The sequence below is a fragment of the Sarcophilus harrisii genome, chromosome 2, assembly GCF_902635505.1.
Source record: "Sarcophilus harrisii chromosome 2, mSarHar1.11, whole genome shotgun sequence".
Taxonomy (NCBI): Eukaryota; Metazoa; Chordata; class Mammalia; order Dasyuromorphia; family Dasyuridae; genus Sarcophilus; species Sarcophilus harrisii.
The window spans coordinates 361,056,358-361,083,776 of NC_045427.1; the positions used below are offsets into that span (position 1 = coordinate 361,056,358).

The following is a 27,419-nucleotide window of genomic DNA, read 5'->3' on the forward strand; positions in this document are numbered from 1 at the left end:
CGTCTGATCAAAGCATAGTATAATGTGTGCCAGCACACAGTTTTAAGAAATCCATCCAAGGGCTTACTTCTTATACACGCTGCCAAATACAGTAAAGTCCTATATATTTCAAAAGGCTGAGGAATGGGATTGTGTAATACAGAACTCCAAAGCTAGAAAAAACCTAGAACACCAATGTTCTTATTTTCTTATCTTGTAGAGGGAGAAGCTCAAGTTCAGAAAGCACAAGTGATATCCTTAAGGTCACACAGTAAAATGACAAAACCAGGAGTAGCACACACATCTCTGGACTCACAGCCCAACATTTTCCCATTGTATTAACTGAATAATATCAAACTTTTACCTGTATAGAACCATGCAACATTGAGTTGCCTAAGATTTTTATCCTCCCCCCTTATCCTCCCACCCCCCCAAAAAAAGGAGAGAACATTGGGCTAAGAGACGAAGAGAAAATATGCCATGGGATCTTGGGGAAGTCATTTTTCTCTTTGGGCCTCAATTTCCTCATCTATAAAATTAGTGGATTGGAACAGATTTCTAAAATTCTAGTTCTCACCAATCATATCTAGCTAGCATGAACTCTATAAAATGACCCCCAAATAAATATTGTGATAGCAGGCTTGGATCAATTAATGATTGTAAATGAAGGAAAATGTTAATTACATAATTAAATCCATTTAGTCCACAGTTATTATATATCACCAAAATTCTAAAATCAACCTAATCTTAACGTTTCAGAAGGCACTTATGATGACCCTGAGGCCCTGCAGAAAGTCTAAGTGATGATTATTGTATGGGACAACACATGTAGAAAGTTTAGGAGGTGGGATAAATGGGCTGAATCTATTAACCCTGATATAGCCTAAAAATTATTTTTCAATAAAGAAATCACTGATAACAGCTACTTTACTTGTTTCAGTCTTTCATAAAAGCACTGACTTATAGAAAAAAGCATCTGGCTGTTTGGATAAGGAATTTACTGTATTGTGGCAGTTTGTAAAAAATATTTTCAATGTGTCTGATACTTAATTTTATTCCTTGAATAAAAATTCCAAGATTATAATCATACCTACAACATGAGAGGTAAAATATTCCCTGAGTACAATTTTGTAACAGTCTAATGATAGTCACCTTGCAAAATTGCACTCACTGTCTATTCAGAAGTATGCAGGTCACCAGTTTTTCCAGACTTTTTTGATTGGTACCAATGGAGAAACTAGCACTGAAAGACTGGAGAGAGGAACAAAGGCTTAGAAACAGCCATTTCCTCTACAGGAGAAACAAACACATTAAAGGGAAGGGTCAAAGGCTCATTTGATGACCTTAAAGGCAACTTCAAGGCTGTAAGTAAAGTTTGGATAATACAACCTCACTGGAATGAGTAACCCAATCTCTTCTGTGCACTGCCTCACCTCCCTCCCCCAAACCCTCTGCAGCCCCCAAATGTCACTGGGAATATCTTACCTCAACAAAGCACATAAGGATGGTCACTGTCAACACAGCTTCATTGAGTGGCTTTGCCATGGCAGGGGTAGGTGCTGAAAGAACAAATGCATCACCAGCAAAAATTCAACCATCCTGAATCGAGGAGCTCTCAAGCATTCCTAACCCAGGATGTCCATTACCTATTCTGACTTTAGGCAGATCTTAAATATACAATGGTCTGTAATTTTCAGTTACCACTTTCATCACAAATCACTGTAATTGAATGCAAAAGTAAAGAAAACTTGAGTAGCTTTATTTAGCTTCTAATTTCTGGGAGGCTTAAGAATTATTATTTTGGACAACCAAAAAAAAAAAAAAAAAAAAAAAAATAAAGACTGTGCTTACAGATCATTTTCTGCCATTTTCTTTCTTTAGGACCACTATTTTATTGTTGCCCTTTCTATTACACGGGATGTACATACTGGGTGTTAATAAAAAGTCAATGCCTGTACAATACATTCTACAACTGAGCACCACTTTCTGTAACTGAACAGGCAAAGAGAAATTACACGGAACATCGGCATCTGGCAGTATTTTTCCAAAAAAAGTGACTAAAATGGGTTTAAATTGATTAACACTATTAAATCACATCTAATATTTGATACTACATGATTTCAATACAGCTATACGATACAATTATACAAAATGTGTTAACATCAAAGAATACAACCAAAATTAAGATAGCAAACAAAACCTATATAACTTTTTTTTTACAGGAAAATACTTTTGAAGTATGCATGTAACTGCCCATTCTTTTAAAGAAAATCTACTGCAAGCAAAGTTATCAACCTCCGGAAAAAATCACACATAGCATTACTAAGCATATCCCCAAGAAGTGTACAATATGCACACTTGGAAAATACAAAATTAAAAAAATTGTAAGCAACAGGTGAGCTTCATATTTATAAGAATGTGAAAAGAAGTCCAATTTTTAGCACTGTCGTATAAAGAATTGTCTTTGATGCAAGTTCATGAATTAGCCTCCTATTGGGGCTGCACTTTACAAAACACCGTGTTCTTGAAACTGGGCTACAGAGCAAGATAGAGCATCTTAGCAATGTCATCTTAAAAGGTTTTTTTTTTTTGTTGTTTTTTTTCCTTTTCTTTTTTTTTTTTTTTTTTTTTGGTTTTTATTTTTACTACTTTATCAAAACATGTCCTTTAGGTGTGTAGGATTCAATTTTTTTTTTTAAAAATTCTTTCCTAGAAACAATATACAAAGGAGAGGCATATTTATTTCCAATCATACTCCTGTAAGAGGCTTCTCAAGTTCGAGAACATTCTTCCCTCTTCTTTTCACTGGTTGTTTTTGGCCTTAGCATGTGTTAAGATGTGAGATTTCAGGTTAGTTGACTGAGCAAACTTCTTATTACAGCCGTCGAAGGGGCACACATAGGGCCTGTCTCCAGTATGAATTCGCACATGTGTGCGTAAATTGAAGTCCAGTGAAAAGCGCTTCCCACAGCCTTCGAACGTGCACTGTCAGAGGAAAGACCACATATCAAAACTGTTCAGCAACTTTGACAGTTACCTGGGAGATGGGCTAGCAAAACTTCTGCTTCTCTCTCCCTTAAGGAAATTAGATATCTTTATAGCCCACTTCTACACAGTTACTCTTTAGTGAGATTATATAATTCTTGGACCGGGGTCACACTGACTCGACCTGTTTTATATTGTATACAGTAGCCAAATTTGAATGTTAATTCAAAATACAATCTGAATATTTGGCAAGCCAGCAAGAGTCAGCTGAATTACCTAGCTCCCTAGAATTAAATCGTATCAGGCTCCTTAGCAGTTACATAAATTTTTAATGCTGAAATCCTGCCTTTTACTCCAAAAAACATTCATCAGCTTCTTATTTTGTATAAGTTTTAATACAAAACTCAAGTTTATATATAACTTCAAGTAAACAAAAATTAAGTTTACTGCTATATATTAATGTACAAAGGTATATACATTATAAGTCCATTCAATTAACTGAATTAAATAACCATAAAGCTATTTTTTCTGATCCTAATAACATAGCAGAAAAGAATTCTTAAATAGTATCTCAAAAAGCCTTTAAATATTTCTAAACCATAGCACAAAGACAAAACTATAGATTTCCTCTCATAAAAGATTGCCATTTTCTGTCCTAGCAATACTTTCCCCAAATAGCTAGCCAAATGTAATGAGATAACTACATATGGAATCAAAGGGGGAGGGTGAAAGGGGAAACAAACCAAAAAACTAGGATTATCCTTATAATTGATAAATGCTTAAAACAAAACAAAACAAAAACATGGTTTATTTGATTTATTTCATAACATATACTGATGATGCTATTATCTAGCCCACTTATGACTACATAAAGCAAACAGAAGAAAGAATTTGCTGTATATACCTGAAAGGGTTTCTCTCCAGTATGAACCAGTTGATGCCGTTTTAGTTTTGAACTCTCAACAAAAGCCTTTCCACATTCTGCACATACGTGGACTCTAGGGCCATGGGTGTGCAGATGTTTTCTCATGGCAGAGTTATCCCTGAACATCTTTGTGCATCCCTTAAAGCAGAGAGAAAAACTTCATTATTTTTGCCTCAAATTCTTTTAACTATTCAAATCCTATTAGAAGTTACTACTATCATCTTAGGAAAAAAAAATAACCCAAAACAAAATGACAAATATAACATAAAACTTCCCTCAAAATGTCTGCTCACTTCTTCCAACCCACAACTCTTACATTACTTAAAAATATCAGTAAAACTTACTGGTTTCAAAAACTCGCTTCTTCTAATGGTAAATGTGGTAAACATTTCAAAATAAAATTTCAGAATGTTTAAAAAAAAAAAAAAAAAAAAAAAAAGCTATCATGCAATAGAACCCTATTACTTTACAAATGAGGAAACTGGGGCCCAGAAGGGAAGTGACTTGCTCCAGGTAACTTGGCTCTCATCTGTGGCAAAACTGGGACTAGAACCCAGGTCTCCTAATTCTCAATTTAGTCTACTTTCTTCATTTCTCCCAAATCTGCTGTCCACAAAAATATTAATAGAAAGCAGCACTGATAAAGAAATGGAGTTAAAAATGATGGCAGTCCACCACTACCTTTGGTGGGCCCCATAGTCTTTGGTGCAAGTATGGTCTGTCATTCTCCATCTCCTTACTTCCCTCTTTCTTCTCTCTTTGCCTCTTTCCCCTTCTTGACAGAGAAAGAAGCAAGAGGGTCTCCAAGGAATGGCAACTACAGAAGAAATTGATTCTGTGAGACACGAGGAACAGAGAGAAGCAAACAAACTGACTACCAATGCAATGCATGTTGAGGCTGATGGATATGTGGTGTTTTAGAAGGTGTCAATAACAATTTCTTCTGCAGTTGTTGCCAAATAATGGAGTGGTTGGAAAAATGATAAAACAGCATGACAGAAGGACAGAATAACTGTTAAAATAGTTCCCAGACAAAAAGTGGTATATGGTGAATAGAGTTGAGGTTAGGGGTTTGGAGAAACCAAAGCCATTTTACTTTGGTTGCTAAATAGCTATTTGTGAAATTAAAGAGTTTTAAAAAATCTTTGGAAGAAATGAGAGATGATACAAACTTAACAGCATTATTTTCTGATCCCAACTAAAGTATTTTCTCTCTTATAAATGTTAATAAATCAATTCAGTGAATTCAGACTGGCAAACTATGAATACTGTTTTAAAATACATGATTTTGTTGAAGCTAAATTACACATCTTTACTCCCTATCTTGACTTCCTGGCCTTTTTGTTTACTTCATTCCCTTTACCAACTTCTGTGCCTGAGTCAAAATTCAGATTTCTTCCTAGCAGTTTTAAAACGTTTAATTTATACCATTTTCCTTTCCTACAGTAGCCATGAAAAAAATTGTTCATTGTTAATCAGATCTTTCATATTTGAATTAACTTTGAAAATAAGTTTCTATTATATAAGAAATACATATGTACCTGGAGAAGTTATGAATCTGCTACTAAACGTACATATCTTTTGCCATTCCTGAGGCATGGATCTGAACTTAAGTTTTCAAAGGATAGGCCAGGAGGTAGTTAACTTTGAACAGGATCTATTGCGAGCTAGAAAGGCTTTGATTACAGGCCAAGTGTCAGACTATTTGTCTATCCTATGAGACTAACCTAGTAGAGAAGTTCATGCCAAGTGAATAAAGATTGTGATCAGTCACTGAAAATCATGAACTTGGGAAGAACAAGCCCAAGGTCCCAGTAATTCATCAGAACTTTGAGGAAAAGATAGAATATTAGCTTAGTGCCATTTGAAAAATTTTCCAATATTGATAAAATATTTGACAAGAAAAATACTTAATATAATAGTAATAAAGGCATTGCCACAATGCAGTCCCCTTTGACTAAAATGGCCTTTTAGGAAAAAAAGAGCTCCTCAAAAAGAGAATATCTAACTCAGAGATTAGTGGAATCTCCTTATTTTAAGAACTTGAGGAACAAAGTGTTGTCAAGAGAAGATGGAAAAACATATATTTAAAAAAAATAAACATTCTACAATGTAATGACAGTTATCACCAAACTCCCATAAATCCCCTAGCGTTACTTACTTTATGAGGGCAAGCTATTGTTCGTGGAGCATCATCTTCTTTAATTTTTCTTGGCTTCATTCTTACAAAAGAGAGAGAGACAGGCATTTGCAGGAGTGGGTAGACTCAACTGAAATAAATCATATTCCCTGAAATGTTATCCTAATATAGAAATCATAGAGCTACCACATCTCAGAGTAGGAGAGTCTCAGAAGATGTCTACCTAGTCCAACCTGAACAAAAATCTCTTAACAGCCCTGATAAAAACTCCAGAGCTAAGTTAACTCACTACTAAGGCAGCTCATTCTACTTTTTGCCAACTCTTAAGGGTTTGAAAAAGGTTGTATTAAAAATGTATCAAGTAAAAATCATAAAAAACCTTTTTTTTTGAATCAACAGAATAAATATAATTTTTCTTCCTACATGACTTTGTAGAAAAAATAATGACCATTTCCCACTCTACTCACCCCTCTTCCTAGGCCTTCTCTCTGAGTCCAAACCATTGTCAATTCCTTCATATGATCTCCATGAGATGGTATCTAGTCCCTTCACCAGCCTGGTTACACACTTTTGAACACTCACCAGATGGCTAATTGTAGTAGGCATACTAATTCCAGTTAAGTCAAGCATTATAATATAAAGCTTTATTGACTGATAATGGGCTTGATTTTTATCTCTTTTCTGAGTTAAACTAAGGTTATTGCTACACAGATAAACTGGATCCAAAATGTGAAATATTTTAAGCTAAGCATTCATACTGTAGACCAGAACAGAAAGAATCTAGGAGTTGTGTTAAAGAAATTCTCTCTAATTATAACTTGCCACTGCAAATCTTTGGTCAACAGGAAGAGAACCAGAAAAGAACCAAAAAGAAGTGTGGACTTTGGGGGAAAAAATGTTACAGGAACAAGTACTATCTATTATAGTTTACTGACAAAGTCTCTTTCCCTGTCAGTGCAAGTAATATTATTTCCATTTTTATATAAAGTTACAGAGGTTCTGAGAAGGGAAGCAATTTGATAAAGTTACATGTGTTTTCTACTCCATACACAAAGTACTATACTAATACTAATACAGAGTACTATACTAACAAATAAAAGCCACAGCAGTGATGATAAAGCAATTCAAGATTGGGCAATTTTGCAAAATACAAAACTGAACTTCCAAAGCCTATTAACTGATACAATGGGGATTCTAATTGCCAAATAAGGTAAACAGAAACAGAGACCAAAGGATCACCATAGCCTCCTATAAGGGGCAGGTAGTAAGAACTCTCAGCTCTTTGATGTAAAGCTGGTTACTAAATTATCCCCTGACTTACCTGGCATTTTCACTGATCTAAAATTTGGTCTTTTGGCAAGGATGTCAAAAAATTTTCCCTTTAATTTCTCCCTTAGGATCTAAGTAGAGTAGAATGGAAAGAATTAGATAAGTTCTTGGATTGAGCAGTCTAAACAACCCTGGTGGGGAACATTATACTTAAGGTATTTTTACCTTACAAATAGAGTAGATGCGAGTACGTGTCTTTAAGAAATGGCCTAAAGTTTTGATAACTGAATTATCTCTATAATTAATGTCTCTTAAGTACTGTACTAGGCTGTGTTACATAACGCAGCTTCATAAATCTCTGTGTTTGGGTCTGTATCCACATCTAAAAAATTAAGAAAGCTGTACAAGATTTTTGGTTATACTGCTCCACCTGGAGATTGGATACGGATTTGCTCCTAATTCTTAAAAAGCAGTGCAAATAGTTTCAAATTAAAAATACAATGATTTTTTATACAAATGGAATAAACTTGAAAACTGGTAAAAGCCAAAATTTTAAAGTTCCTGTTTTAATGAGGATTTCTCGCCTCTCTGAATTAGCAAAAATATTAAATATAAACGTTTTTATTTTTCAGTTTTGAAGAGTAAAATTGGCATAGCATGGATATCAAATGACTTTAACCAAGAGTCATTCCTTTTTAGTTAGCTTATGAGAATGAATTTCAGTATGAAATATATTTTAAAATATACCCTTAGATTCACATAAGTCTACTTTTGAAGCATCATACTAATTAAAAAAAAAAAAAACACATTGAGAACTGAATAAAAAGTAAAGAAAAAAAAATTCATTTTCTGAAAAGAGGCCATTTTTCATTTTTAAAATGCAGATTCAAAGCAAATAATCCAACTCAGAATATCTACTTTGCTTTCAAAGGTGTTTTTATGAAGGATCTTTTCCTTTCCTATCTAGAAAGCAATTAAAATTGAATACCAGACAACAGATTTTTGGTCTCATGAGAAATAATTGTCCAGAATTATCTGTCAGTACAAACCATTACTACTTAAAGACCTAAAGTCTAGACAGAAGAAACAAGGAAGGATAAAAGAAATTTATTTAGTAGATTCATAATCTGCTATATAAAACCGGGGGAGGGAAATCCAACCATCAGAATTAACCAAAACAACCTCAAAATGTAACGTTGAGAATTCCATGAAATAAAATGGGAAAGTCAGTTTCCTGAAGACGCATAGTTAGCGCTGCAAAAGGACCATTTTAGTGCCAGGGAAATGGAACTTAATTTAATTCAGACTGCAAGTTTCTGTGGAAATCTAGAGTTACAACATTATGAGAAGGAATTTTACAAGTTCAAGCCTGGGAAAGAAGCGAGGAGTTAATGGGAATATCACTACTCATTATCTTCTGATTATGCTGTCACATTCTATCATTGATTTTAAGTCTCATTCTACTTATTTTAGAGGACTAACAGGAATAACAGTGGAATCATATGAAGAATCCAACTTTTTAAAAGCCACTGCAGACCTTCCCCAACAATCTGAAATGTATATAGAAGTACAATGGATATGTTTTGATTTAGCAAGTTTTGAATCACTAGAGACCTCCAAGGAAAGGTAACAAGGCTGTCTGGTGGGGATGTCAAATAATTCATGCTTCAGGTCATGTACTAGACTAGATTCAATCTAACAAAGCAACGATTAAGTGCCTATCAAAAGAAACCAGTAATATAAAAGATAAAAATTAGTTTCTGCCCTTAAGAAGCTTATATTCTATTAAATTAGATGACTTCTACAAATCCTCTTAACCCTGAGATTCTATGAATATTATGGGTTCCAAGGCCAAAGCCCCTGTAGAACTTGCCACTGATTTATGAAAAGAATGGCACTCCTTTTGATGAAATATTTGTTACAAAGGGCCTAATGATCAAATTATTCCAGAAACCAGAATATGTAGTGAAACATACCCTTAATTAAATATATATATGTATATATATTTTTTACTAGAAAGCTGTTCCTGTTCAAGATATACCAATCCTATTGGTCATAAATTTATCAATATGAGCCACTTAATTAGATCATCTGACTATTTTCTTTTTGGCTCAAAGAAAATGAGTCTTAAATACACAATGCTCCCCCCCCCCCCCATTTCCCCTCAACTCCACTCAAAAAAGCAAAAGACAATTTTGGAGCATGGGTAGTTTATGGAAAGCAACATGGTGTGCCAAAGCACAAAGGTGCTACACAGCAGGTGGCAGAGATGGAGGATGGGGTGGAAAAGGGAGGTGGAATGGGGCCAAATAAATTTGCTGTCTGACACTTTTGCCTAAAAAGTGAAATTCAGTCTCAATGCTATTCTCTACCATTGATCAGATACCTTCATATGTCTCTATGATGATACTATAGTAATTTAGAGCATTAGATTTAGAACTGATTCACCATTTTGTGCCTTAAGTTTCCTCATTTGTAAAATGGGTAACATTTGTTCTACCTTCCCACAGATGATTTTAAAGAAAACCAATTTGTAAGCTATGTTATAGAAAAGTAGGGATTACTACTGTTCTCAGAATAGGTCTCTCAAAACATCATAATTACTTTCCTCAGTATGAATAGAACAATTCCAAATGCTGGTCATCTGCCATTACCATTTGAGCTCTAAGGGTGATCCCCTGACTTAGAATCTAAAGCTCCAAGCAAGGAATGTTTCTTCATCAATTTACCTGGATTAATTAGTAACTGCTTTTTATACCCAAGGCATTACCAACTTTCATACATTTATTTATTTATTGCTAATTTTTTCCTGAGGCAATTGGGGTTAAGTGACTTGCCCAGGGCCACACAGCTTGGAAGTATTAAGTGTCTGAGACCAGATTTGAACTCGGGTTTTCCTGACTTCAGGGTTGGTGCTCTATCACTGCACCACCTAGCTGCCCCTACCAACTTTTTAAAATGATAATTCTAATATATAATTTAAATACTTACATGATTCCAACAAAAATTTATTAAGCTATTATCATAAGCAAATCCTATTTCTTAAGGGAGATATGTACATCACATACATCATAAGGGAGATAGTTTACATCATAACAAATGGAGAAGAACAGACGACAGAAAAACAAACAGGGTACAGATATACAATTAAAGAACTATTCTGAAATTTCCCAGAGGGGAATATCACTTTTAACCAGGAGTATTAAGGAAGGTTCCATAAACCAATCTAGAAAAAATAGTAGCCTCTTCCTCTTACTGCTTCCCCCCAAAAGTTAAAGGAAATGTTTTCAGATGTCTTTACAATGGATGAACTCTAAACTTGTTTTGAGCCTATCTACTATCATAACGTGGAAGAAAAATATTTGCAGAATTCTGAACAAAGAAACCAGTACATCTTAATACATACTATATACCAGTGTTCTTCAATAGTGTCTTGCTGCAAGGTATTTTATTTGATGATCACTGGTTAAGGTAAGTCAGCTCAACTTACCTGACGATGCTTGTAGAAGGACTCAAGGCACACATCACCATCACCATATGTTAACAACAATACTTTCTAGTCCCCTAAGAATCAATTAGTCAAACCTTGGCTACCTATCCATTGGGGTGAGAGAAAATGCTCAAGCATATCACTAAATCACAGTAAAGGCTAACAAGTTCCATGATCAATTCTGAAGCCCAAATAACTTCTGACAATACTATGACTTTTTGCCCCATGAAGTTTCTTCAGAGCTAAATTTAATTACCACTATGTATGTACCCTTAAAACATTTACAAAGCACCCAAGTTAGACTGTCTCATGATAATTCTTTAAGGTAGGTATGGCAAGTTATTATCTTTACAAGTTCAGTGAGTATTAAGAAGACTAGGTCCTGACTCCACATACAGTACTCTCTCCATACTCCAATTATACTCCAATTATTCCTAAATACCCTATATGTAATATTTACAATTTGCAAAATGCTTTACAGGTTATCTTGTCATTTGATCTTCACAACAACTCCAAGAAGCAGGTGCCATCGTTCTCATTTTATAGGTAAGGCTGAGAAGCCATGTAATTAAGTCCAGGGTTACAAAGGCAGCTAGCATTTGGTTTATGCACCAGATCTCTCCTAAACTTTCATCAGTTACTGACCAAGATTCCTAGTCAACTGCTTATGTTGTAGGGATGAAGATATGTCTATTTACTGATCTGGCCCAAACACTACAGAATTTGATTTATATCTTACTGAGGCACAGAATGGTTGAATAAATCCCCAGAATCAGTCAAGATAAAGGACCTACAATCTGAGACACCTAAATCCTAGTGTATTAAACTTTCAAAATTCCGAATTAAATCAGCAGAGTTAATATGGTAAAGGCTTGATGTTTTGGTTTCTATAAGGAATTAATTTCTCTCCATTCTATGGCCTCTAAGGATCCAACATGCTGCCATACCTAATAGCACACTTGCTTAAAATACATATAACTGACCACACTTTTGTTTTAAAAGTCTCCCGTAAAATAATACAATGGTGACTAAGGCACAGTAAATAATCATGGCTGGCCAAACCTGAGAATATTTTCTAAATTTAAAAAAAAAAAAAAAAAAATTGGGGGGGGGGGGGGGGGGGGGGGGAGAGGAGGGAGAGAGGGAGGCGCAGAGGGATGGGTTGGGGGGAAGGGGGAGATAGGACAATTCTTTCGACTTACCTAGCAAATTCAGCCAGTTGCTTAGGATCTGAGAGGTCAATGCCAGGTATTCCTCCAGGAGGAAGTTTCTTGCCTGTCATGTACTCAGAATAATCAGGAGGTGAATTCTCTCCAATGATCTGTTCTTCCACCACTGTCTCATGGTCAATATCTTTTTTATCATCTGAAACACATTATGAGATTACCCTAGGATTTATAACGATGTGTATATTCAATGAAAACTGCTTTAACTTCTCAAAGTGAAAGCATTCAAGTAATCTAGACTTAAATATAGTTTATTTAATAGAAACTCTGGTGGTATTTCTCTCCTCTATTGAAACTGCACTATTTCCCCCCCAATCAGATTTTCAATTTCTTTTTTTCTCTCCCCACTCCAACAGCCTTCATTCTCTTTATCTAAGTGGTTCCTAAACACACTGATTTTTAAAATATCTGCCTCTTAATCCTGATGTCCATATCTTCTCCTCTTTAAAAATTCCCTTTAGTCCTACTGCTAAATCTCTTCTTGACCTTTTATATTAAAAATGTATTAACTTATATTACACATAAGGCACTGTAATACCAACTGTGTGGGATGTAAAGATCAGCAAAATAAAAATCCCTATTCTCAAAAAGCTTACAGATAACCCAGTGATGACTCAGAACGGGGGAGAGTGAATAGGAATGATTGTATGTATGTAGGTATATAGATACACAAAAACATACACACACAAATATGCACACATACACAATGATTACAACTTAAACCATATTTTAGCCTATGAGAAACAATTCAGGCTTAAGGGTGGAAAAGGAAGGTTCTTTTCTACTTCCTTTTAAACTATCATAACTCAATCCAAATTGATCAATTGCTTGTAGGACATCTGCTTGTGGAGTATCTTCCCAATTTAAATCTAACATTCAAAACCCTTTCCTCCCCATTATTTCCTATGCCCAGTCACCAAGTCTTGGACAATTCTCTCTCATATATAGTTTTCCTCTCCTTTATGGAAAATAACTACAAGATCAAGTTCTACAAAAATATTTTCCTTAATAATCTTTAGAACAGAACAAAAAATAAATCCACTTCCCTGTTTTTTAAAACGGGGACAAAGACTGGACCTGGAATTTCATCAATTATAGGGAATTACTGGTGAAAATTCATTCTATCAATTTAGGTCAGTCAACAGCTTTTGAATTTAAGAAAGTAGACTAGACCATGGCTTCTTAAACTTTTCCCACTTTTGACTTCTTTTCACCTGAGAAATTTTTATTTGGTTACATAGGTATATAAAATAGATATACAAATCAAAATTTTACAGATAATAAAATGATACTTTTGTAATGACCCCTCCCCCAATTCAGTTATGGCATACAGGAACTGGACCCATAGTTTAAGAAACTGGGGCCTAGAGCACTGAAAAGTTTAGTTACTTTCCCAAGGTCATATAGTCAGGACATTTCAAAGACCAGACTCAAATCTTCTTGATTTGGGGTATTCTCTGTATCCATTATGATCTATGATGCCTTTGTTTTAAAAGATTACCAAGCAAAAATCAATCTCCAAAGGCTCCCTACCTGGAGTGTGGCCCCATCCTATTTATCCAATCCAAAATGTCTTCTGTATCTTCCAAGGAGCTCTTGTATTTGAAATAAGGTTATGTCTGCTAATGTGCCATGTAACCACAGTACATGTCATGTTGGCCTTTTTCCTGATTACCTTCCTTACAATATTTATTCATAAATTGATCTTTTCCGTTTCCAAACTTGCCCTTCCTAACTTCTCTTTTATTGTTGCTGCATTATCATCCTTATCCTCCCAGGCCCTCAGTTATTTCTAACTTTTCCCTCTCCCTCCATTTATATCCAATTGTGAAATCTTTTTCAAATCCTCCTTTGTGTTCAACATTTCTCTATTGATTGTAACACTATCTTAAAAGCCTCCTCTTCCCTTCAAGTCTTACATTAGTCAATACATCTTTCACATAGCTAACAAAATAATCTAATAATTTCTGAGTAGTAGAAATGTCAGTGATTTTGAAAAAAAAAAAAAGTCACAATTCAGTCTGCCAATCACAATGACCCAAAAATCTAGTTTTAATCCATTTTTTTTTTACCCTTCTCTTCATGTATTCTATAGGCTACCACAATGCTGTTAACTCTGTGCCTTTATCTACACTTTTATGCTTCTCTTTTCTGGAATATTCTGCTCCACAAAACTACTGACAGTTTTTCTTTCAAAGTCCTTAGCTTAAGAATAGTCTCAAAGCAAAGCAATTTTCCTCAATAGAGATGATACCCCTGAAATTACTACACTGAATTTGACCTGGCTTATGCCCCTTAAAAAAAAAAATAAAATCATACACAACCCCAAGTTTGTCTTTTTGCTTCCAGTAATAATAAAATCAAGCTGTGTATAGATCCTTGTATAAAAAAATATTCAAAGAGTTTAAAGAATAATTAATAAAAGTTTCGATTTATATAGCACTTTAAGGTTTAGAAAGCTTTTAACTCACAGGAGGAATAAAAGTTTATCCCCAGTTTTCAGATAAAGAAACCCTGAGGCCAAGAAAATTTAAGTTGAACAAAATTAAGTAAAAAATTCCCGAATGTAAACATACTCTTCCAAGTTCCCTTTATACTATGCTACATTGTTTATCATGTACAAGTTGGCTTATAGGAAATTCCCTAATAATATTAGGTAATAGTTCAAAATGCTACTTTTGGTGTCCCCTTCTTCCTTTTTTACTTCCACTCTAAGTAATGAAACCAACTCATCTGTGTTATACACATAAATTTAATTATTTTTAGTTCCTAATAAGTGTAATTACAATTCACAAAAAACAAAACAAACAAAAACAAAGTGCATTCTTAACTCTAATTTTGGGGAAGAGCCCAAGTGTGGAATAGAAAAAGCCAGGGCAATGGCTATTAACACTTACCTCTCCTCATATGTACTCATCCTTACTGTGGAATTTGAGAAAATGATAACCAATTTTTTTCAACTTTTTTCCACTTCCCTCTTCTCATCTTCCTCCCCACCCCGCCCATTGGCTTACAGGACTCCCTCTAGAGACTCTAACTAGAGACTAACTCTCACTAGAGAAGCCATGCAGTACTGGAATAAAAAAAATAGTTTAAGATAAACCTCAAATTATTTTCAACATTTGTTAGATAATCACTGTGATCTTATGCTCCTAAAATAGCAGTAGACATGGAGATATATGGGAGGGGTCAATAAAAAGTGCAACACTAAGATGAGTATGAAAATAAAAAATAAATGGACTAAATGAAGACTAGCCACAAACATCTCAGTTTTCTCACGTATACATACAGTGAGGTGATAAATATATGAATCTAGCTGTGCCACAGAATTTAGATCCAAATGAGGTTAAGTACTTTTACAAACCATGGAAGAAAGAATACATAGATATATAAACTAAGAAAATAATCTAGATAACTTGAGCTATTAAAGGTTAAGGAAGGAATTGATCGGACATTTAATATGGATACTGTATAAGAAGAAACTGGAATAGCATTGAAGCTTTTTATTTGATATTTCCTGACAAATCTTAAAGAAACTGGTTGCCAAGGTAAAGAAATAAATTTTCAAAATAGATATATAATAGGCTAGCACTTTATCTAAAATGGTTTAAACTCCAACTAGATGAAGGAACCATTACATTCATATTTCATATGATTAGTCAAAAAATTTCCAATTCTTTTCCATTCCATAATTTCCCCCCCTTTCTTTCTAGTTCACAATTTCCCAAAATGAAAATTAGATGCACTAATGTACTGTTAATGAACACAATATTTTGCATGTCCTCATTAGAAGGGAAGTAGAAAGCTAGGAAACATATTTTTACAGTCACTTTTTAACAAAGGCTTTATTTCTAAAACATACAGAGAAACAAGTCAAATTTGTAAAGAATACTTGTGATTCTCCAATTGACAGTCAAAGGATATGAACAGATGAAGAAATTAAAGCCATTTATAGAAATAAGAAAAAAAATGCTCTAAGTCTCTATTGATTGGAGAACTGCAAATTAAAGTAATTCTAAAGTACTGTTTCATACTTATCAAATTGGCTAAGATGACAGGAATAGGTAATGATAAATGTTGAAGATGTGAGAAAAATGGGACTTCAATGCATTGTTGGTGGAGCTGTATGAAGTGAGTCTATCTATCTGGAGAATAATTTGGAATTATGCCCAAAAGTCTATCAAACTGTGCATACCCTTTGAGTCAACTGTATCCCAAAGAGGGAAAAGGAACCACATATGTAAAAATATTTAGGGCAGCCCTTTTTACAGTGGCAAGGAATTGGAAATTGAGTGAAAGTCTATCAATTGGGGAATGGTTGAATAAGCTATAATATATGAATGTAATGGAATATTATTGTTCTATAAATAAAATGAGCAGGTTGATTTCAGAAAAGCCTGAAAGACTTACACGAAATGATGCCGAGTGAAGTGAGCAGAACCAGGAGAACATTGTACACGGCAACAAGATTATGCAATGATCAATTCTGATAGATTTAAGACTATATGAGGATCAAAGCATACTACTTTTTCACCGTTTTCATGGTTTTTCCCTTTTGTTGTAATTTTTCTTTCATAACATGACTAATACAGAAATGTTTAAAATGATTATACATTCGTGTATATGTTTTAAAAATAAAAAGCTTTGAAAAAATGATTATACATCTTACAACCTCTATCATATATCACCACTTGCTGTCTTGGGAAAAAGGAAGGGTCTAACAAAAGTGAATGTTAAAAACTAACCTTCCATATAATTGGAAAAATAAAATGCTGTTGTGAAATTTTTAACATATCCTAATTGAGGAATTTATAGAATTCTTAAGTTTTAGAAAAAAAAAACAGGATATACATTTTTAAGATTTAATAAATCTGAATTAAAATGAAATGTTAATGTCTATTGTCAGATTAAAATAAGTACTTCTAAGGTCTATCAAACTCTAAAGCTATACAAATTCACAGAAAAATCAAATGGGAATGAATTGGGTTATTTGGTGATATAATTCTTACAATCCAACATGGGTGAATGAGATTTGACTGGAATCATTAGAAGGAACATATCCACAATGAGATCCACCACAAACTGATATGAGTATTTTTTAACACCTTTCTTTCTATATAACCATAATACCAAGGCTATAGATGAAAAACTCCTCTACCAAAAAAGTTTGTATTTACACCAACACTAAAAATACACACAAATAGGATCCAAAAGACTGTTTTATAGATAGGGAAATAAAATGATTTACCTAATAAATTTCTCCAAACTATTAAGCAGGGCCAACATAGAAACTTTGGTATGGAATTCGGTACAGGGAGATGTTTTTATCAGATAAAATCTAGTGGACATTACACATCTAAAACATTCTGGGCACAGTGCTAAAAACTGGCAAAATCTTAACAAACTCTGGGTTTAAGGTAGTTTACATTCTAAAAGCTGAACTATATATACATAGCAAAAAAACACCCTACTTTTTTTGGGGGGGGAAGGGATGAAGAAAGAAGAGAGAAGGGAAGAAAGGCCTTACACCTCCCATAGTAGATGGTTTCTGAAATGAGCTAAGAGTTTTCTAAAAGGTGAAGCCAAGGAAGGAGTTCATTATATGCATGATGGACAGCCTACACAAAGACATAATGGTATGTATATAAAGAATAGTTTGTATGTACAGGACAGCAAGTAGCCTGTTTTGGCTGGATTGTAGGGTGATTCAAACAGAATAATGTATAACAAGCCTGAAAAGAGAAGCTTTGTATTTGATCTCAGAGGAAAAACAAAATCATTGGAAATTCTTGAGCAGGAGTGAAAAATTATGCTCACAATACAACTTTTAAGAATCACTTTGTCAGGGGCAACTTTGTGGAAGAGGAACCAAGTAGAAAAGAAATAGAGAGAAAGATGAGAAAAGCTATTGCAGTAGTTCAGACAGATGAGTTTCCTCCAGCCTTAACAAGAGACAGGATCTAAAGTTGGCTAAGCTAATTTTGATTTTGTTACATCAATTACCTTCCCATCCATCCTTCAAGAGCTAACTCTTTCAATTCTGAACCTGGCTTCTAAAGCCCTCCACAATTTTGATTAAAATCCACCTTTCCCAATTTCTGATACTATTCAATGCAGTTAAATTACTCCAATGATCTTGTTCAGGACCTGATCACCTGTCTCCATCATTTTTGCTTACTATGTATTTCTTCCTGACTAATCAGGAAAATCCTACTTCAAAAATTAAGTGACAATGAGCAAATTACCTTTTCTAGATTCTAGGAGCACTTCTATAAAATAAGGATAATATCCACAGTAATAGTCATGGCACAGAGGAAGGAGAGTCACTAATAAAAAAGCCAGGAAGACTTGAATTCAAGTGCTACCCCCTGATATCAACTTCTGTATAGTTCTTTCTTTTTTTTTTTTTTTTAAAGATGGGTGGATTTGGTTTTCAGCAGCTTTCTAAGTCACTAAACTGCAGATTAGCTGCACTAATATGAGCTTTCCTAACATGGGAGTTCCTGACATCAATAAAAGCACAGGTTGAAGTTTTATCTCTATTCTCCTTAATACCTGCAGGAATTATGACAATGTGCAAATTTCTTGGGACAAGCAATAATTTCGATAAAGCTTCATTTTTATTTTTGCTGAGGCAATTGGGATTAAGTGACTTGCCAATGTGCCACCTAGCTGCCCCTAAAACTTCATTTTTTTTTTGACAGTAACTGTCACATTTACTGACATCAGAATGACTAAAATCATCCGATTTAATCATATGAATGTGGACTAACATCTGTGAACTAAAGTTTTTGGTCATTTGAATGCTAAATTCAGTGCTGTACACGTTTCATTGCACTCTTCTATTGTGCTGTTAATTTTTTCCCCCTACATCACCTCAAGGAAATGTGCAAAAGTTACTTAGTTCTTAAATAGTACAGTTCAATGACTGTTAGAGCTATTGTGGCAGCTGTTGGTATGAGGAAGTCAAGGGTTTCAAAAATATCACAAGCCCACAAATCAAATAGGATCTACCAGTTACTCTAAAGCACAAAGACCTATGGTCATACACCAAGCACTGACAAACTATTGTTGTAAAAGAACCTAACTGATCCTCAGAAAACAAGCAAAGACCTTCAAAGGGACTGGACAGATGGAATAGTTATTGATTTCTCTCTTGTATAGTTTTGACTTATTTAAGTTAGAAGAGCATTAAGAAGAACAGTAATCAAACAACTGCAAACCTCAGCAATGAAGAAAAAAATACTTGTAAGACAATACAAAGACTAGAATACCATAGAATGAAAAATTTAACTGACAAAACTCAGTTTTTCATCAAAGTTATACTAAAACCATTGTCCAGAAGTTGTCTAGGTGAATGAATTTGAATCACTTTGTCATCTTCAGACTAGAAAACATATAAAAAACGTTTTGGGGAATAGTTAGTCAACCTCAAAGTCTTATTCCTACTGAATGATAATCTGATAAATATATTGCTATATTCAGAAGCAGAATTCTCAAATAAAGATGGAATACTACAACCCAACTTTATATCATGTGATGCAACATTTACCTGATATGGGAGATAAACATGTTTTGACATCACTATGTTCAAAATTTAAAAATCTCATGATGAAGAATTAAATAATTAAATGATAATCTTATGAACTTAATGTAAAGGAATTTGATGCAGTAAAAGTATTAATGTATAACACAAATTTTACATTTAACACTTCCTAGCTGTGTGACGATGGGCAAGTCACTTAACCCCAATTGCCTCAGCACAAGAAAAAAAAAAAAAAAAAGATGTTGTAAGGCTTGCAGGTCACAAAATTATTTTGCTTTGTCCCAGTTAATAATTTGTACATCCCACCTTAAGGAATATATTGTAAGGATATATAAAGTACTTTGTAAACTACAAAGCATTATATAAAAATAAATCATTTTTTGAAACATTTTCTTTCAGCAACTACTTCAGCTATCACCATCTCTATGAAAAGAGATTTCTATCCATCGTTAAATTTTTTCTTAGTATTACCTTTCTCTTCATAAAAAACCAAGTATAGTAATAGCTACCTACCTACATTATTTTTCCCTTTCATTAAAGATTATGAGCATCTTATAAATTGTAGTTAGGCCTGCTCTGGCATTCCTTTCTTCTGCAAGGGAGGGCTGAATATGCAGTGATTTAATGACTGTGGAATAATAAGCATCAATAAAACTTTAGAAAAGAAAAAAGTATAAAGTTCTTGAGGACAAGGCCTTTTATCTACTTGTGCTAACATTCTGTTCAGTTAATGGAATAGCAAGAGCTAGTTGTATGCCTAAAGTGTTCTTAGTTGATACTAAATTTTGAACCTGTCAATCATTCACTTAAATATCAGTAATTTGTACATGTTGACAAAAGAATATTGGCTTTTTTTATTCTTGGCATGCTGCCTTGTTGGAAAATGATTTAAAATGTTATGTGAGCCATTTTTATTATGGACAGGAATAGAGCATTTCCCCAAATCCATGTTAACTCTTGATTTCTTTTTCTCTCCAACACAGAATCAGTTTATACATCATTCTTAATAGTAAATATATAAGAGGAAGAATCTATAGAAGCACATACTTTAGGATAATAATCCATGCATGAAAGGGACCTAAAGAAGATCATCTAAATGAGATTCTTCACTTTATATAAGAAAGATCCAGAGAAGCTAAGTAACTTGTACAAGCTAAACATGTAGCATCAGTATTTGAACTCAGGCCTTTCTTCTGTCCCTAGAACCAGGGTTTATTCCACTAAACCATGCTAACAAACCAATTATATGATTTTCTAAGCCACAATCAGAAACCCCAAGTCCTCTCCAATTTATCCTCATTCTGCTTCATTTGCAATATTCACTTAATTTCACTTTGAATAGGGTTGCATTATTCTTATACTTTGGGAAACTTTGTTTCCTTTCAACTTTCTTTTTTATGTATTATTATTTTACCTTCTAGTTGATCATTGCAAGCTAACTTCCCTTATCAATGAAACACTCAGCAGGACAACTAAGGCTAAGAATCTTTATCAGATTATTTTAATTCAAATTTAAAGTCCCTTTAAAGACATTATTCAACAGTAATAAGTAACCTCAAGAATTATTTCTAGGCACACACAAAGCAGTTATCTATTTTTGTTAACACAATGAAAAAAAAAATCACTGCAAAAAATTGTATAGGCAAGCAAAATAAACTCCCACATTGGCTATGTCCAAAAAATGCAAATTTGTCTATCACCTGTCAGTAGGGAAGTAGCATTCTAATACACAGGTCCCTTGGAATCACAGATAATCATTTCAATGAAATTTTTTGAATCTTTCAAAATTACAAAGTATTCTTTTGGTTCATACTGAATTCAAAATGAAGTTTAACATTTGATTGATTATAAAGATTTCTCCCTGCACTCTTATATACAGTTATGTGGTATGTTTCTTCCGATTGTACCCCCCCCTTTTAAAATGAAAACATAACAAACAAAAATTACTCCCAATCCATCTTGCCAAACTCCATCGACTTCTCCTGACATTTGTTTTTAGAGAATGCTTTTATTATCATTGGAATGCAAACACTTGAGTTTTTTCCTGATTGCTTACTTGTATTTATCTTTTTATATTTTTTATTATCAATTTTTGTTATTCAAAAGTTTGTATGCAACTTTGGTCTTTTCATTGAGAATGTCTTGGAAGTCACCTCATTGAAGATCCATTTTCCCCGCTTCAGGATAATATTAAATTTTTCTGGTTAATTTATTCTTGGCAGTAAACTAGGTGGTGTATTAGAAAGAATGTTGGGCCCAGAGTCAAAAAGATCTAAGAACAAATCCAGGATCAAAAATTCCTTAGCTGTATAACCCTGGGCAAGTCATTTAAAACTGTTTGCCTCAATTTCTCATTTGTAAATGGGAACAACATAGTACGTTATCTCCCAATATTGCTGTTAAGGATCAAATAATAATTGCAAAGCACTTAGTACAGCGTCTGGCACAGAGTGCTATGTAAATGTGTTGCTATTATTATTCTGTCTTTTGCCTTTTAAAATAATTTATTCCATGCTTTCTGCTCTTTTACTGTGGTAACTGCTAAATCCTGTAAGATCTACACTATGGTTCCTTAGTACTTGACATCTTTTTTCCCTGGCTACTTACAATTTTAAAAATATTCACCTGGAAAGCTCTGGATGTTGAGATGTCTTTCAAGAGGCCACAGAATTCTATTTTTATAGTTTCTAGAAATCAGCTCTCTTTTTCTTTTGGTTCCAGCTTTTAGGTAATACAATGATTCTTAAATTACCTCTCTCTGAAGATGTTTTCCAAGTCAGGTGTTTTTTGCTCTGAAGATACTTACTTTCTTCTATTACAATCAGCCTTTTGACTTTACCATGTCTTAATGACTTACAGAATAATCAACTACAGTTTAGTTCACACTTTAATGTTCAGAGAATCTGTATTTGGAGCAAGTTTTTGAACTTCTTGTGTCAAGCTGTTGATTTTCACCCTCCCCATCTCTCACTGCCCTCACAATCTCTCACATATATAAAAAAGTAAAAATCATTTATAACATTAAGTCCTTTAGGAATTCAAATTGGCCTTGTGGCCAAGTATATTTTTCTTGGGGATTTATAGAAATATAGCTTTTGCATGCTTGTGTGTGTTGGGAGAGGTGAGGGGGTTGGGGGTAGAGATCAGGGGAGTTTAGTTATTCTTCCAGTCACCTACTCTTGGCAACTCTAGTGTTGCTGACTTGAGATCTCTGACTCCAATCCACTGTTACATAGTCCTACCCTGGTCACTTGATTAATAGGTAGAACTTTCAAGAGAACTCAATGTAGAATTCTTGATTGCTATTCAATTTGATATTCTTTTTAGAATTGTACTAGAATGGTATTAATTGAAGAATATAATGGATTTAAGCTTTCTATATAGCTTCTTCCTTCTTACCTTCTTAGCTAGTCTACTACAGTAAGGCCCAGAGATTATTACTACTTGTGATGACCTTGTGATAAGTCATTTTCTCTCTCCTACCATAGTTTCCTTAGTTTATAAGCATGTTTGACAAACTTGGGATAGAATAACAATAACCATTAAAAAGACAGTATGACATCCAGCCATTCTGGAGAGCAATTTGGAACTATGCTCAAAAAGTTATCAAACTGTGCATACCTTTTGATCTAGCAGTGAGTGTTTCTACTGGGCTTATATCCCAAAGAAATCTTAAAGAATGTCCACGAATGTTTGTGGCAGGTCTCTTTGTAGTGGCCAGAAACTGGAAACTGAGTGGATGCCCATCAATTGAAGAATGGCTGAATAAATTGTGGTATATGAATATTATGGAATATTATTGTTTGGTAAGAAATGGCCAGCAAGATGATTTCAGAAAGGCCTGGAGAGACTTACATGAACTGATACTAAGTGAAATGAGCAGGACCAGCAGATCATTATATACTTTAACAATAATACTATATGATGATCAATTTTGATGGACGTGGCCATCTCCAGCAGTGAACCAAATTAGTTCCAATAGAGCAGTAATGAGTGGAACCAGCAAAAGAACTCTGGAAGATGACTATGAACCACTACATAGAATTCTCAATCCTTGTATTTTTGTCCACCTGCATTTTTGATTTCCTTCACAGGCTAATAGTACACTATTTCAAAGTCCAATTCTTTTTGTACAGCAAAATAACTGTTAGGACATGTATACTTATATTGTATTTAATTTATATTTTAACATATTTAACATATACTGGTCAATCTGCCATTGGGGGAAGCGGATAGGGGGAAGGAGGGGGAAAATTGGAACAAAAGGTTTGGCAATTGTCAATGCTTAAAATTACCCATGCATATAACTTGTAAATAAAAAGGTATAATTTAAAAAAAAAAAAAAAAAAAAAAGGCAGTATGAATCAGGCATTTGACTTCTCCCAGTTTTATGGCTGGCAACAAAGGATAAGAATTCAAATTTTTTGATGGCAAATGGAAAAGGGTAATAAATATAAAGATAAGGGCAGCTCACTTTTTGTACAATACTTTTTGGTCTACAAAACCCTGGCCTAAATAACAAGAACCATTATTTTTGTTTTACATTACTTGCTTGAGTCCATCATGGGGTATGTTTGGAGTCAGTACTTGAACCACTGACTCCAATCTATCTTCTTTCTACCATACCACACTATGGATATAAATATCTTTGTCCTGCTGGAACCAGACCAGTGTGCTTAAATGAATATATCCTCACATTTAGTGGAAAATCATTTAATCACTTTTGATTCAACAAAACGAAGAGAACATATAGAGTCTTTTTAATAATGTTGCTAGATTTCACAAACTCATCTGCACTGTTACATTTTTGAGATAGATGGATGCATTGGGGTTAACTCCCTTAATGGTCTGTAGACATGAACAATTTGTTCTCTGTAGCTGGCATCAGCCAATAGCTTATTATAATCTATGGCCAGACTACCAATGGTCAATTAAATTACTGAAAAGGAAGTAGGACAAGTAAGGTAGGGATAAATTGACAATCCATTTCTAATCTTCATATTTTCATACTGACCCTACACACATTTTTTCCCACACTGAATTTACTCCCTTCTGTTCTATTTCCTCAGCTAACACTCCCATCTTAAACTAACACCACAACTCCAGAATTATACCTTCTCTTACACAAACATACTGCCAAATTACCCAAAACCAAAAACAAAAATGGAATATAACTCACTTATACTCAGACATCTTTAATGATAGCTCTCTATCTCCCCACCTCCAACACAATAAAGCACAACTTATCTCAGGCATTCAAAACCTTAAGAAACCTGCTCAGCTCCCAAATAGCTTTCTAGCCTTAACTTCTTCATACATACCATGCCATACTCTAATGAAACTGTAGCTACTTATTTCTCCCTAGTCTTATCCTTACTTTGGAAATTGTATATTTGAAGTAGGGATTCTGCTATTTATTGTGAAGTCTCAAATCAGCTAATTTTTTTGGAGGGGGGGAATGTTTTGATGCAATTTTTAATTTTGCACCACTCTTAGTTCATATCACCCCCTTGTCTCCCTTATAATAAATTAGTTTTTAGGAAAATCAACTTAAATTACACTTGCCCCATTTTGCTTTGTTGGTCTATTGCAGCTAAGTGTCATAGTGGCTACAGTACAAGTTCTAAGTCAAAAGACATCTTCCTGAATTAAATTTGGCTTCAGACACTTACTAGCTGTGTGACCCTGAGCAAAAAAGGCACTTCACCAGGTTAAGACTCAGTTCCTGTAAAAGTAAGCTACAGAACTCTTTTCCAATCTTCACCTGTTAAAATCCTTTCACTCATTCACAAAACATGTACACTTCCAAATGTCCATTTTCTTTTGACCAAGAGATCTCATTACTAACAGTATTAAGCCAAAGAGATTGATTAAGAACTGTAATCACAATATTGAGAGTATTTTTTTTTTTTTTTGCTGTAGCAAAAAAAGGGAAACAAAGCAGATGCTCATCAACTGAGAAATGGTTAAATAAACTGTTGTACACAAATGTAACGGACAATTACTGAAGTGACAGAAACAATGTATGTGAAAGAACACAGAAGTAGGGGAAGACTACATAAACTGATGCAAAGTGAAGTAAAAGTAGAAACAAGAGAATGAAAATATCTCAAAAGTATAAATTGGAAAAGCTAATAGAAAATAACTAAAACCAAATGCTTAGTTCTCAAAGTATGAAAATGCCTCTCTCCTTTCTTTGAAAAAGTGTATGTGGGGGGGAAGTTTACATGTGTGGAATACTTAATATATGCTGAATCTAGTATATTCTTTAATTTCTTTAAGGGAGACATTTAGAGAAATTAATATATTATTCAAATTTTTGCAATCATGTCAGTTCTGGTGTCAACCTCCCTCAAAAAAATCCAAAAATCTTCTCTATTCCATTTCTGCTAGGAGTGATCTTTCTCTCCTTCAATGAATCTCTTATAACAGTCATTCTATTTATAATCCTTAGAGGATTGTAAGTGCTTTGAGAACAGCAATTATACATTTCTTTTGATAAAAATTTAACTGAATTTTGTTCATAATACTAACCTCATGCCCCTAATCCAAAAAATTACCTTTTCTCTTTCATTCTGTTTATCAAAATCTAATCTCCTTGGAGAATTCTTTGCTGACAATCACTAAACAGCAATCTTTCCTCTGAAGTCCTTTTGGCACTTCCAGTTTGCATTACCTGGCAAATGGAAATCTCTACTCTTGGTCCCTATGTTTATCCTTTTAAAAGTTATTTTCATGAGGACCTGGTTCATTTAGGGTAGGGAATTCCTGTGTGAAGACTCCAAATAGCTAGGAGAGAACTTATCCATAACAAAATTATAATAAGGAATTGCCTGGGACACTTCATTCAATAACCATTTCATAAAAGCCTATTTTATGTGCAAAGCTTTAGATACAAAGATAAATGAAGATAGTCCATAGTCTCCAAGGAACTCTCATTCTATGTACTGGGTAAAAATGTGCAGTGCAATTAAACCTATACAAAAAAAAAAAAACAAAAAAAAAAAAAAAAAAAAAATTAGAGGAGTTCCAAAAGGTCTCTGGTAAAAGTTACACTTATTTGCTAAGCTTTAAAGGAAACCAGTGATTCCATGAGGCAGGGGTGAGGGCCTGTTACATGCCAAACCTAGAGGAACAGTTTGTGCACAGACACAACCAAGAGATGGATAGGGAAAAAATAGGTCCATTTGGCTGAACCATAATATGACGTATGATGTCATAGCTTAGAAGCAAGATTATAAAGGGCTTTAAATGTCTAACAAATTTTTTTTTCCTTTAAAAAAAAAGGGGGGAGGGGAGAACAGCTACTAAATCTACATTAACAGGAAGTGTGTACAAGTATGTTTTTGACTGCCTTTTTTCTTAAAAAACCAAATTAAGCACTTGGGTTAAGTATAGATTGGAGAAGGGAGAGATTGGATACACAGATTATTGCTTCAGGTGAGAGTTGACAAGGGCTTGAATCTGGATGGTAGATATATGAACAAAGAGGATAGATGCAAGAGACAAAATGACAAAATGATGGTGGGGATTGGAGAGACTGAAGAGTTAAAGATGACTAAAAGATTGTAAAGTTGGGTGACTGGAAAACCGGTCTCCTCGACAAAAAAGAGATTAAAGATGAGGCATGGAAGGCATGGAGGAAGAAGAAAATGAGGATAAATGACTTGCTTATGGGCAGATTGTCAATATGTATCAGAATTAGAACTTGAATTCAGTCTGATCTTCATAACTCCAACATTAGTCCTCTCTCTTGTATCTTAAATAACACCTCTCACTTGAAGAAAATTCTCAGAATATTCAAGTGCAAATACTTTTTCTGATATGGGTCTATGTAAGAAAAGCAAAAAGATATGAAA

General features: G+C 34.1%; 1 protein-coding gene across 2 annotated transcripts in view; it reads right to left on the bottom strand.

The window, feature by feature from the left end:
- The window catches only part of YY1 (YY1 transcription factor), a 43,192-nt gene that overhangs the window by 4,617 nt on the left and 11,156 nt on the right, over positions 1–27,419 (bottom strand). The window contains exons 3-6 of one of the 2 annotated variants that reach the window (XM_031953254.1): positions 11,991–12,153; positions 6,051–6,111; positions 3,869–4,027; positions 1,465–2,964 (exon numbers count right to left, since the gene is read on the bottom strand). In XM_031953254.1, the coding sequence (XP_031809114.1) occupies positions 2,782–2,964; positions 3,869–4,027; positions 6,051–6,111; positions 11,991–12,153 (566 nt within the window). In that variant the 3' untranslated portion in view covers positions 1,465–2,781. Of the gene's footprint in view, positions 1–1,464; positions 2,965–3,868; positions 4,028–6,050; positions 6,112–11,990; positions 12,154–27,419 lie in introns of those variants that run through there. The other variant, XM_031953256.1, reaches the window with a different exon arrangement.